This window comes from Scyliorhinus torazame, chromosome 1 (genome assembly GCF_047496885.1).
Source record: "Scyliorhinus torazame isolate Kashiwa2021f chromosome 1, sScyTor2.1, whole genome shotgun sequence".
NCBI lineage: Eukaryota > Metazoa > Chordata > Chondrichthyes > Carcharhiniformes > Scyliorhinidae > Scyliorhinus > Scyliorhinus torazame.
Genome location: NC_092707.1, coordinates 332,720,527 through 332,733,058, shown reverse-complemented (window position 1 = coordinate 332,733,058; position 12,532 = coordinate 332,720,527). Strand labels below are relative to the sequence as shown.

At 39.7% G+C, this 12,532-nt stretch overlaps 1 protein-coding gene across 4 annotated transcripts in view; it reads right to left on the bottom strand.

The window, feature by feature from the left end:
• The window catches only part of prox1a (prospero homeobox 1a), a 151,779-nt gene extending 139,453 nt beyond the window's left edge, over window positions 1-12,326 (bottom strand). For all 4 annotated transcript variants that reach the window (XM_072508938.1, XM_072508949.1, XM_072508959.1 and 1 more), the window contains exons 1-2: window positions 12,128-12,326; window positions 5,235-7,014 (exon numbers count right to left, since the gene is read on the bottom strand). In XM_072508938.1, coding sequence (XP_072365039.1) covers window positions 5,235-6,947 — 1,713 coding nt within the window. In that variant the 5' untranslated portion in view covers window positions 6,948-7,014; window positions 12,128-12,326. The remainder of the gene's footprint in view (window positions 1-5,234; window positions 7,015-12,127) is intronic.
• Window positions 12,327-12,532: the final 206 nt, after the last annotated feature.

Genomic DNA, 12,532 nt, shown 5'->3' with positions numbered 1-12,532 from the left:
TGGTGGACGGTTCTAAATAAAAGTCATAAATTTAAATAGTCTTATTAATAGGTTACTGTGCATGTTTATTCAGTAACATAGAAAATATTCAATATATGGTTAATTTTATATTTCTTACCCTTCACTTTAAGCGAGTGCTTCGCAAACTTTTTCCTGATGTGACCCCATTTTGAGGTGTCCGGGGCGGGGGATGGTGGAGCAGGAGCTGGGTGGAGAGGGATCGTTCATGAAAAGGTAGGGTTTGTCCAAAAAAAACCCCGAAAATCTATTTATTCACAGGCTTTTTTTTGCAACAGCAAATCGAGCCTCAAGAGTGCAATCAATTAGGCCACGCCCACCAATAAAAAACACAAGCATTTAAAAGGGGCCTCACTGCTGTCAGGAACCAGTTTACAGCTCACGCCAGCAAATGCTGCCTCGAAGCTCTCGTCCCCAAAATCTCAACTCATGACTGAACTGGGGGTCGCGACCCCCTCCCCCCAGTTTGGGATGTCCTGCTTTAGATAGATTAGCGTGCCCATTTTCTATCCCAGGAAAATTATTCTCCCACATAAGATATAATAGACTAATTTATGTAACTGTTGTGTGAACAGGAAACACATTTATATCTATTTGCCCTAGGGTAAGGAAGATGCAATAAAGTATTTTCTAGAACAGGACTAAATAAAAAGTAGCACCATTTCTGAACAGATTTCTTACAAAGTTCTTTGCAAGTTCTTTCAATGGAGGTGTGGCCCCTTGCCCCATTCCAGTGCCCTCCTGCAACAATGTATCCCCGAGTGTAATTTTCTACTGTTCTCAAATTATCTTAATTATATTACTGTCCCTCACATTTGCAGGTATTTAGAAACAGTGCATCATAAGAAAAATTAAACGATAACAAGTACTCGTGTGTATATTTTTCATTTATGTGGTTAATTACCATATGCGCCAAATAATTTAAGGGGTGATTCTGTGAACGCTCATTCCCAATGGGCAGCTGGGCTTGCTGAAAGTGCAGTTGAAGAACCGGGGATACACAGATTTAGATCAATCTTCAACCTGCATTCCCTGGAAGCACTGCTGGGAAGATGCAATCATGCCACAGCACAGACATTTTAAATTTAAACGTCTTTCATTTTGATGGAACAGATGCAGAAAAAAACGGAAGTAAATCAATCCACCTCTGCAATAATGAATCCCGATAACTCCAATTATGAGCACCTGTAAATATTGCCCAACTCCATAATTTAATATTTACTTTGCACAAATGTTTTCAAAATATTTTATTTTAAATCTGGTGTGGAAAAATGTGTTCAATTATTACTTCTGGTATTGAGGAGCTTATGCGTACTTGGTTCTTATTTCTAGAGGAAATCTAAATATATCATAATTGTATAAAATATTGCAGCAGAAAGCTACACAACATGGTCCTACATTTAACATCAAGCATGTCTTGACACGGTATTAAATCTAACACTAACTGGCTACATCCGATTATGTGAGTCAGCAAGATCACCTTACATATCTTACTGTGAAAATTCAAAGACTAAATCCACCAGCACCAAAAGAAAGCTCCCAATGACTCAAGTCGGCAAAATAGTTCAAGCTGGTGCTGAGCCTTACAGTCGAGGAGGTTTGGAGGTGGGGAGGCCTCATATTTAATCCCAAGTCTCTCATAACAATGATGGGTTAATTTTAGAATAGAAGTTGGAATTTTGAATGAGGCATTAGAGGTCTCATCTGTCTGTTCAGGTGGATGCAAAAGATCCCATGGCACTATTTTGAAGAGCAGGGAAGTTATCCCTCCATCAGCATTAAAGTTTGTCTAGTCATTATCGCATTACTGTTTATGGGGGGTTTCTGTGCGCAAATTGGCAGCCACATTTCCTACACTACAACTGTGACTACATTTTCAAAATTTCTTCATTGTGATGTAAAGCACTTTGAGAAATTTCATGATTGCAAAAAGCACTATATAAATGCATGTTTTTTCTTGCTTCTCTGTGCCCTAGGCCAAGAGAGGATAAACACAAAAATCAAATAGGTGCCCCACTCCTGAGCACTACACAATGACTCCTGCTCGAAAGTACATGTGTGACTGACTATTCAGTGAAGGCAAGTTTGGGTTCTGCAATGATTCCTTCTCATGATTGTTGAGCAACCTGCCAGTGCTCACTACACAAGGTTCCCCAAGAAGAAAAATCACTTACTGAATGCTCACAACACTGTACCTTAGTATTAGTCATTACATTTAGGAAAGGAAGATGGAAATAGGAAAAACTGAAAAAGTTACAAAGCATTGAAAACGAAAGCATGATCAGTCACAGAAGTGTTACTTACATGCCTTAGTTCTAATTTATATAGTACATTTTTAAAAATACTTTTAAACAAAAAGCTGAAGACATAAAATAATTTGATTTATAAAGTTAAATACAACAAAAATCAGTGGGTTCATCTTTTAGTCATTTTAGAAATTTCTTTAAATTTCACTGCATATTTTGCCAATCATACTAAGCTAGATGCAACCCCAATCATAGTAAGCTAACTGCAATTATAGAGAAAATGCTATCATGACACCCTTTATTAGCAGTTATTAAAAGTCCTATCATTAATAAGCACATCATTCAAACAATGTTGTTAGGTAACACATACTTTGCACAACAGTAACCACAAAAATCATCCTAAATTTGAAGTACTGCTAATAGATGTCACTGCTTCTCAAAATATTCTAAACCAGAATTGACCAATTGGCTAATTTCCCTTTTAAGCTTACGTTGAAAGCAACTGTTCTCCCAAGAAAGCGGGAGCTGTTTCTAGGATACTTACACACGCACAATGACTCATGTTGGAATAGATTTGGTAAACATACAGCTGCACAGAATGCAAGCACAGCCCATTCAAGGCCAGAAGAAATGAGCACAAATAAATATTAAGGAGGTAAGAAAACGTACAGCTCTGTCCCAGCAGCTCATGTGGCTCACCTCATTCTTTCAGCTTCAGCTTTGTTAAGACAGATGACATTCAATTCTACATGTCATGCAAAATAGACAATAACTGCTGAAACTTGAGCCAGCTGCCAGGTGTAAAAAAAAGAAAAGATGATAAATCCATAAATTAATGAAAGACATCTGCTCAGGAAAATAAAAGATCAGAGCAGTACTGCGCTGCAGCTGAACCTAAAGCAGTATTCAAACACCACATGAGTTTGTGTGTAGTCTGCATACAGAGTTTTTACAAGGCAAATACGTAGTATTACCTGAGAGGCAGATGAGTCGTTATGTCAGTGGAGTACAATATAGAACTGTACAGTTAGGTCAAAGACTGCAGCAATGCAACTAGAATACCAATTACCATTTTAATTCAGTATAGGAAATTAAAGACGATTTAAATCATACTTTAGGTGGTATAATAGAGCTTTTTTAAAAATCAAAAGCTGCATATACTTTACAAAATGTTGCTATAAGTATACTTAATATGATTCTTGCGACCAGGAAATTAGCACTGCAAAATTTGTGATCAAAAAGATAATTGCTACATTGGAGGTATAATTTCTAAACCTGGGTTTGTTCTAGTTTGTGTCATTTCAAGTTTTATGCAATTTAATCTTAGTTACTAAATTGCTCTCAATTAAATACATTGGCATTGCAGCAATTAAACAGCATTAGAACCCCATTACAAATCTATTATTTTCTGTCCATCTTCTTTTGTTACTTGCCATAATTCAAATTTCTATTTCTTAATGGCATTGTATTCTATGATAGATTCATGGAGATTGAGAGGTCAGCAATCTTAGCCTGCACATAATGCTATTGTTTACTGTATGCAAATTTTGTATTCTGCAAGGCTATTTTCTCAAGATGCACATCGTGTTTGTGAGATGCAAGTTCACGCATGGAATCTTGAGAATAGCTCAACCATTTATTTTATCATTGGAATAAAATTTGTGCCCAATTAATATAGTTCTATCCACAACCCTGTAGAATATATTCACAATAAAATGTAAATTTACTTTATGGAATACAGTCGTACATTGTTGCATAGAAAGTTCTGTTCTAGATTCACATTCTCACCTTCTGTTTCATTAAAGGACTGAGTCCTATTCTTACCGAAGAAGGGGGTTTCCATTAATAAGAACAGAAAATGCGGGAAATACTCGCAGGTCAGGCAGCATCTTTTGAGAGAAAAACAAAATTTGCATTTCAGGTCTATTGGCGGAAGGTCATTGACCTGAAATACTAACTCCGTTTTTCTCTCCACAGATGCTGCCTGACCTGTTGAGTACTTCTAGTAATTTCTGTTTTATTTCAGATCGCCAGCATCTACAGCTTTTGCTTTTGTAAGCTGATCCTAATATTCGCTTCTTACACAAGGGGACATTACAACTATCATAGGAAGGAAATATAGTTGTGCGCATTCCAACTTACTTAAATAGGGAGATCACCTAATTCCTACAGCATGCTCAAGTAACTGATGGGCTGGGGCAATAAAAAAAGCAATTAATAAATAATAGGTTACATCCAAAATCAGCATAACAATCTTAAATATACATTTTTGCTACCGTGAGATATTGAATTAAGTATTCAATCACAAAATATCAGTGTGCTGCTAAACAGAAACAAATGGTGTGGGATGTTACGGACTCCTGTCAACAAATGTTTGCAAGAACAAAAATAGAAGCTCTATTACTTTGACTAAGTGATCTGATAAAGAAAAAATGAAATGCTATACAGAGAACTGGCGCTTTGACAGAGGGCAGTTTGCAGCAGAAAATCCAGCACCATTTTTATCATTCACAAATTCTGTTGAAAAGAAATACTATACTCATTTGCCTAAAATATAGAAAAAAGCAAGTAAATCTTGTGAAAGAAGTTCAGTTTAGTGGAGCCCACTCGGATTGTGCTCACAAGCTTTTAAAATCATTTGCTTTGTATATACAAGAACAAAAGATTTCTGTGTACAGCTGAACAGAGGTTAATCATGCATAGTAGGCAGCTGCACTGAACTTGCAGAACATTGGAGGGTGGGGGTGATGCACTTGTTGCATCTTCAACATGTTTGGGTTCTGCAAATGTAGGTAATGATGGTGCATAAAATGAACGCCCAGGAAATGTGGATTGCCTGCCGAAGGTTCAACTCTCATTTTTCCAATAGGATACCGAGGACACTAATTGGGTGACAAAAATTGTACTCGACCTGCATGCACCTTTATTAAACACCTATATTAAACATAAAGACATATCAGAAAAGGATATTGTATTTCCAGAATATGGTGAAATGTCTGCCATGTCCTGCAAGTCACCACACTCAGATTTAATGAGGGACAAAGAGAGACCTTCAGCTGTGCTGGATGGATGCATCGGTGAGCAAGGACGATGGTTCATGTGGTGTGATGACACTTTGGTCCGCAGACAGGTGGTTTCCCTGGTCAAGTCCAAGGACTCAGGTGATGACCGATCTTTCCCGGAAACTGTGCTGGAAGCATTACCTAGAGAGCTCTGAAAGGAATAAGCCATAAGAGGGAGAGGCAGTGGGTGGCGGAAGGCAGGGGATGAAAATCCTGGTCCAGCTGAGAGTGGGGATTGATGAAGAGAGCTGTGATGGCCACCCATAGAAGGGGTGGAGGCAGATTGCTCCGATGAGTTTTTGCGTACTACTAGAGGCAGTGCTTCTGTCTGGTCTGAAGAGTTAGATACATGCATGTTGGCAAAAGTGTTCAACGGGTTGGAAATGATTACATCACCAAAGCACTGAAGCCGCTGATTAGTAGTATGGAAGTTGTGGTTCTCTCCATTCACAGCAAATCGTGCCTGTGGAATCTGGATAGGTGGGAAGACCTGAGGAAGCTGGTGGGAGGATTTCGAGAACATTTTGACTACAGAGTCCACTACTTGTGACATGGTGGAATTAAGTTGCTGTTTAAGAGTCTCAGCTAGCTGTTTCCCTTCAGCATGCAAGTTGGTTGGGCCTTGGCTTTTTCTCGAGTGACCATCCCTCTTTAATTTTTCATTTTCTGCTGCCATTTCCTGTTCCCTAATAAGAGCACGAGCACGATCAAGGAAGTGTCCTGGATCTAGATCCGACATCTCATTGTCAGACCTGTCATGCGCCCTAGTATCAGCAGTTTCTGACTGCATGCTGTCTTCGGACATGTTGCCATCTTCATCGTTCTCCGAATCTGTACTGTCGTATATTTGGTAGAATTTTTCCTGGAGCTGTCGCAGTTGCTTCTGCATGTCTTCCAGCTGTTGCTTCAATTGACGACGTTCTTCTCTCTTTTGCTCTTTCCGGGCTGTAACCAATTGTTGGAAACTCTGTTGCTGTTGTTGGGGAAGCTTCTGCTTACGTTTATTTTCCCTATAACTTTCTCTGGGACTCACAGGCTGCTGCATCCCATCGCGATCATTCTCTCCACCCCGCAATGCCACAGTTGGTGAATGGCTCATGCCTCGAATTATGTTCTCAACTCGGGCACGTTTAGCTCGCAGATGTTCATCACAAAGCCGATCGACATCAAACTGGCTCATACTCGGTCTGCTAAATGGTGACAGGCATTCTTGGGCACTTTCCCTTGAAGAATTGCTACAGGCATCCTCCTGATTTGCTTCTGAGCCTGCGCTGGAGAGACCACTGGCTTGCAAATTGAGCTCCAAGCTTCCATTCTTGGTCGCATTATTTTTTAATAGCTGAGAAATTATAGTAGCTCCAGGAAAAGGCATCATGGCATCTTCATATGAGTTTGCCCTCTTCAACAGCTTGCGGAGCACATTTGATTTGTCCCCATCTGTATGTTGAACCACTGAGCACTCAATGTCCTGATCTGAACCGTGGGGATTCATGGCACTGAATAGCTTCACTTTCGCTTTAGTAAACACTGTAGATGTCCCTACAGTTCTCTTCACTCCAATGTCGACCCTGCGTCTTTTTGTATGTCTAGTTAAGAGGGCTATGCTGTCATGATCAGGCATCACTGGACTATTATTGTGCCATCTTCAAAAGCTTGTCAGCTGGGCACAGCTCGAGAATCCCGGGACCCTAGCCAATAGAACAAAAGGACTTGATGAATCATTTTCTTTAATTTCTCCAAATTTCCTGACCTCAATTCTGCATAAAGTAGAAATGTGCCGGTAATGGATATATGGCACATTACATTTATTATAATTCACTATGAATTCCATTTGCAACATTTTTAAATATTTCACTCTAATACTTTAAGATGGATTAAGATTTAAAAACGCAAAAAATTACTTAAGTACTAGTAATATGATTCACCTGTACAAATGTCTAAAATGATACTGTTTAATTGAGGAAAGAATATTAATCAATAGGTTATTGCATTTTGGTTGAATAAGACCTCAAAGTTTGAAAAAAATTAAAATCAAACAAATAGGTCTGATTACAAAAACATTGGTGTATTATATCGTAGCTCAGTGCTGTTGCATATTGGATTATCACAGACTTTTCCACCTTTCATTGAAAAATACAGTTTATTGAAAAGCACAAAATTTTAAGTTTCAGTTTGTTCCGACTTAACATACTGAAATTTCTTTTCTATGGACTCTTAACTAATGAACTTGCTAAATTACATCTATTCCTTCCACACTTCATTCCAAGAATTCCAAGATGATATGGGATTATTTTCTGCACAAAATGAAAGACAGCAGACAAACCTAAATATAGGTTTAGGCTATCCATCCATTCTCTTTTAAACCTATATATAGGTAACTGCTGGTGAAAGGTTATCTAACACTGGGTAAGATATAGCTTCCTGTTCCATACCCGACAAAAAACAGAAGTGACAATAGCGTGACTAAACATTTACATCAATTTGCAAACCCTACAGTAATATTTATCTTATCAAAGGACATGGCTGAATAATATATAAATAAATATATATATAAATAAATATATATATTTTAAAGAAGGAGATTTATGTCCTGATCAAAGACATCTATTTGTTTCATAATTTAGTGAGAAATATTTTTTGGATGCAAATGTGTGAGAATTCCTGTATACCCTCGATCACTTCAGAAAATGATATAAAAATTTTCAGCCACAGACTAAGAAAATGTCAAACAAAGGCGTGGAAAAGGAAGAGAACATATGTCTTTTATGTCAGAACCCCTAATTTCCCAAGAACAGCAACCTAGATACAATCAATGCCTGGTTAACAAGCACAGAAATAACCCCATGGAAGTTTCAAGTGCTGGCTCTATTGACTAAGGGTTTAGGTTTATAGCCTATGTAAACAGCAAATCAAAATATATTTTTCATGCTAGATTTATCCTATGTGAAACTTTTACATCAGCTGAACAGATGACATCTCCACAATGGAATAACTGCTTGCCAAAGGCAGCATGTGGACATTTTGGAATGGCTCCCATCCCTTTCAATTCACCTGTAAAAACATCTACATGTTCCCCAAGACCACAACTGTGATAACCGTTGGAGAATCAGAGTCTACCAAAACAACTGTTTGCTTTCAGGACAAAATACATTTGTAATAGGCCTATTTCAAGATTTAAAAAAAAAATTAACCCACTTACCTTTGGGGGAAAAATTGATACTTAAATTTCTGTCTTCTAAATGCATCGTATATAATTATATAAAACGAGAGCAAAACAGCTGTCAGAATTTACCACTGCTGGTTAATTTGCATCTGGTGAAAGTTGCTGACCACTGAAAGTGTTAAATATTTAACCAGCTAAGGATGTTTGCAATGTTAAAATGTCAAAAACAGTAATGTGCCACATGGTGCAAATGGACTCCTTTCCAGCCGAACCTTAAAATTTAATTTTAAAGATCTCAAGAGCAAAATCTCTTCAAAACAGTTTTTTGATTCCATCAGTTTCTTAAAAGAACATCATTCCTTTAGTGGGTAAAGATGCAGAATAAATTTTAAATCATCGGTAGGCCAATCTTGGAGATATTCAACTCTCAAAAAAAAAAGATTGAGCAGGGTCTGGTCTGGCAGGAGAAGTACTGAGCTGATGTTGGATGCATTTAAACAAGAATGGCTTTTAATTATTCTCTTGGTAGACAAATAAAAATTGATGCACAGTCTAGCGCATTAGCACCTGGAAGAAGGTATATCTTCAACAATTCTACTCCTTGGGAATAAAGTGTTTATGTAAACCAAACACAGAATTCCTGTACATTCTTCATATTTGCTTATAGATTAAAGAAGGTATAACAAATAATAAATCAGCAATATGTTTAAGTCTCAGTTCTGAATAAAACACAGTTGTCCAGTTTTCTCCTGGAGACGAAGAATAAAGAAACTAATTCAAGTGGCTGTTGTAGGTTGTAAATTAATAAGACTGTTTGTGGGTGCAAAAATAATTGAAGAATGCCAACATTCTTAAAAGAACTATAACTTTATGACTCTACAAAGTATCAATTTAATCTCGGGAATATTTGTGCACTTTCTAAAAGTGCCATTTTGGTTAAAAAATATGAAAACATTCCCAATTTGATCATTTCCTGAGGCATTTCTTCAATTTTACTGTATGAATCAGGCAATGTTAATAACTGGACATTTCAGGTACCCAATTATTCTCAACACCTTTCTATTGAAACTTCCCAAATCAAAACAGACTTATTGAAGCTAAATCTATGACAGGTGGGATGTGCTGCCCTTTCCTTTACCTCTGGAAAGCTGAACTAAGTACACAATATTCTGCACACCTGGCTTGTAACATAAACAGCAAGGTATCTAATCAAGGATACACAATTCTGTGCAAAAATGCTGCGCTCAGGGAAAAGTATTTTAAATAATCACAGACGTTGTACAGAATCATCTTTGAAAAGCTTTACCACCACTATAAATATAGGTTCATCATCTATGCCAATAACAATCCAGTTCCACTTTTGCCGATGTATACACTGGCTATAAATATGGGACAGATTAAGTAAATGCTATTCACTTTGAAGCATTTTGTCAAGTCTAGCTGATACAACGGAACATTTAAACAAACTAAGCAACGCTTTATGGGGAGGCTGACTGATGTGAAAAAGATGCTGTTACCTAGAGCTCTATTGTTACAACACAGCTGCTACTTTGAACCATTTCAGGAGAAAACAATGTATCTTCAAAATATTTCCAGTCTACAATTTTCCTGAATTTTCTTGGTGGTTTTTTAAAATATAAACTGAGCAGTTGAAAAGTGATAAAGCCTGTTTCTGCAGACTTGTGGTCACCTTTTCCCCTGTTGTGTAACAGCACAATTGTCAGATCACCTCTATACATGTAAACGGGTGTTTGGTCAAATGATCGGCTGGAACATGGAGCGTTATGTAGACTGCACATTGTTCCATCATGTACAGATTTTTTTAAGTAAGAAAAAGCAGACAAGACATTTGACCAACAAAAGACAATAGCGTCTTTAAAGTTTACTGGTGGCGGGCGGGCTCTTCAAGTGATCTTTCGTGAGTTTGCTTCAGATTTGATGGCAGACTGAACTATTTTGTTCTGTTAAATAAAAAGACACACTGAGGGTTGCTGCTCCCACCTCACATCAAGCTGCACCTGCCATCTTGACACAGCGCACCTGTCTGACAGTGCCCATGCGCAGTTTCAGTCTGAAGCCAACACCACTCAACACCTTTCCGCAGCAGCAACGTTCAGTTCGCCTTTTCAAAGCAATCTCTGTTTAAGTGTTTACCAGCTCACTTTCAGCCCGAGCACCCCCCCCCCCCCCCCGCCCTCCCGGGGGTGGGGGCTTCTGCAAAATATTACCAAAACGATCCTTCCTTTGGTGTGTGTCTGAGTTACGGGGGCACCCAGCAGCTGGCTGGATAAACATCAATATTGAGAACAATTTACAAGACTAGCAGGGATGCCAGCCTCTTTGAATTGTCTGCAAACAATTAAAGGCAATTCTAAAGAGGTCACAGGCAGGCAGAAAAGAATCCAGGTCTCTTCAAGCCTCAAACTGAAGGCGGCAATAAGCAAATCCGAGGAGGTGACAAGTAGCAGACAGCTCCTTTTGGCTTTGTTACAGAATTTTTTGGGGGGGGGGGGGGGGGTTAAAGACACTTTAATCAGGCCACGAAACTGCATTTCCCAGATTGGCGATGCTGCAGGATCCACCTACTGAAAAGTTGATTACACTTTCTCAACACGACCACTTCTCTCCCCTGACTCGTCTCGAAGTAATCTGCAACACGCTTGCATTAAATCAAAATGCGTCCTTTCCCCACAAATACTATTGCTCCAACTGTTCAAACGCAGCAGTTGCAATGTCGCTTTCTGTTAATCACTCCTTGTCAACGCCAATCCGTCTATTCGATCTGACAGCACACCTCCACGCTTAACACATTGAGATCAGTGCCGGAGTTCCTACATTATTGCTACGAACCGCACACCGAACAAGGCGAACACATTGAGATTCGGTGAATATTAAGAGCGGAGTTGGAAATGGAGTTGGAAATGGGTACAAGGGGGGGGGGGGGGGGGGTGGATGTTGACAATGGACACCTTGTGACGACAATTCTTTGTCCATATCTGACCATCAATGCAGCCGAAGTGAAGGGGGGGACGCAAAAGACTGGAACCAATTTGACCCTCCGTGCACTTCGAAACGCGTTAATTTAATCACTGCCCCATCAAAGTTTTAATAAAAGCCGGGCGCGAACACTCGGAACAGTGAATCCAATGACACAATAGCTCATTTGCAAAATAAATGATACCCCAAAAGAAAGCAAACCGAAACTAACACATCTGCACCAGGTCTGGCGTGGGGGGGGGGGGGGGGGGGAGGAGGAGGTATCCATGCAAATCAAAAGCAAATCCGTTGCACGACGAGACACGAAATACCTAGGATACAACACTTGACAACAGACAAAGAGGCAGCAGATGATGGGACAAAAGAGTACAATGCAATATTTGGAAAACAAGCAGCGCATTGTGTACAAAACAAAAACAAAAAAAAATCGGGGGTGGTGGTGGTGGGGGGGGGGGGGGGGGGGTTAGAAATACTTTTCTCCTGTCCTTCCACAAAAAAAATCCATATGGTTTTAATGCAACAAAAAAATCCCCCTTCTGAAGGTACGGGAACTAAGCTTACCAGAACACACACACACAAAAAGCGTTTAAAGTTTATGAAAGACGCAGAGAAAAAGGTAAGTAATAGACAAGGTTACTTACTGTGTGGTATTAGTAGCCAGCGAGGAGAGAAAGCTTGCTGCTTGCAGTAGGGAAAGAGAGAGGGTTAGAGAGAGAGAGAGAGAGAGAGAGAGAAGGGGCTGGTGGGGACAGGGGAGACCTCCAGGAGGCAGGGCTTCGCGCCGCTCTCTCCTCTCTGATTGTTAATTCTGCGCGAGCCGCTGAAGATACACTTCAAGACGCGAGGAAGGAAACAGGAAGAACGCGCGTCATAGTCTTTGTGACGTCACTTCGCCCAACCAATCGCCGCCGCCGCCGCTGCGGTCCAATGGGAAGAGACTTGGCGGTCGGCTTGAAAAATATTTCTTTCCAACCAATGGACGCGCTGTGGGGGGGGATCACGTGCCCCTCCTCCTCTCCCCCCCCCCCCCCCGCCACACACACACA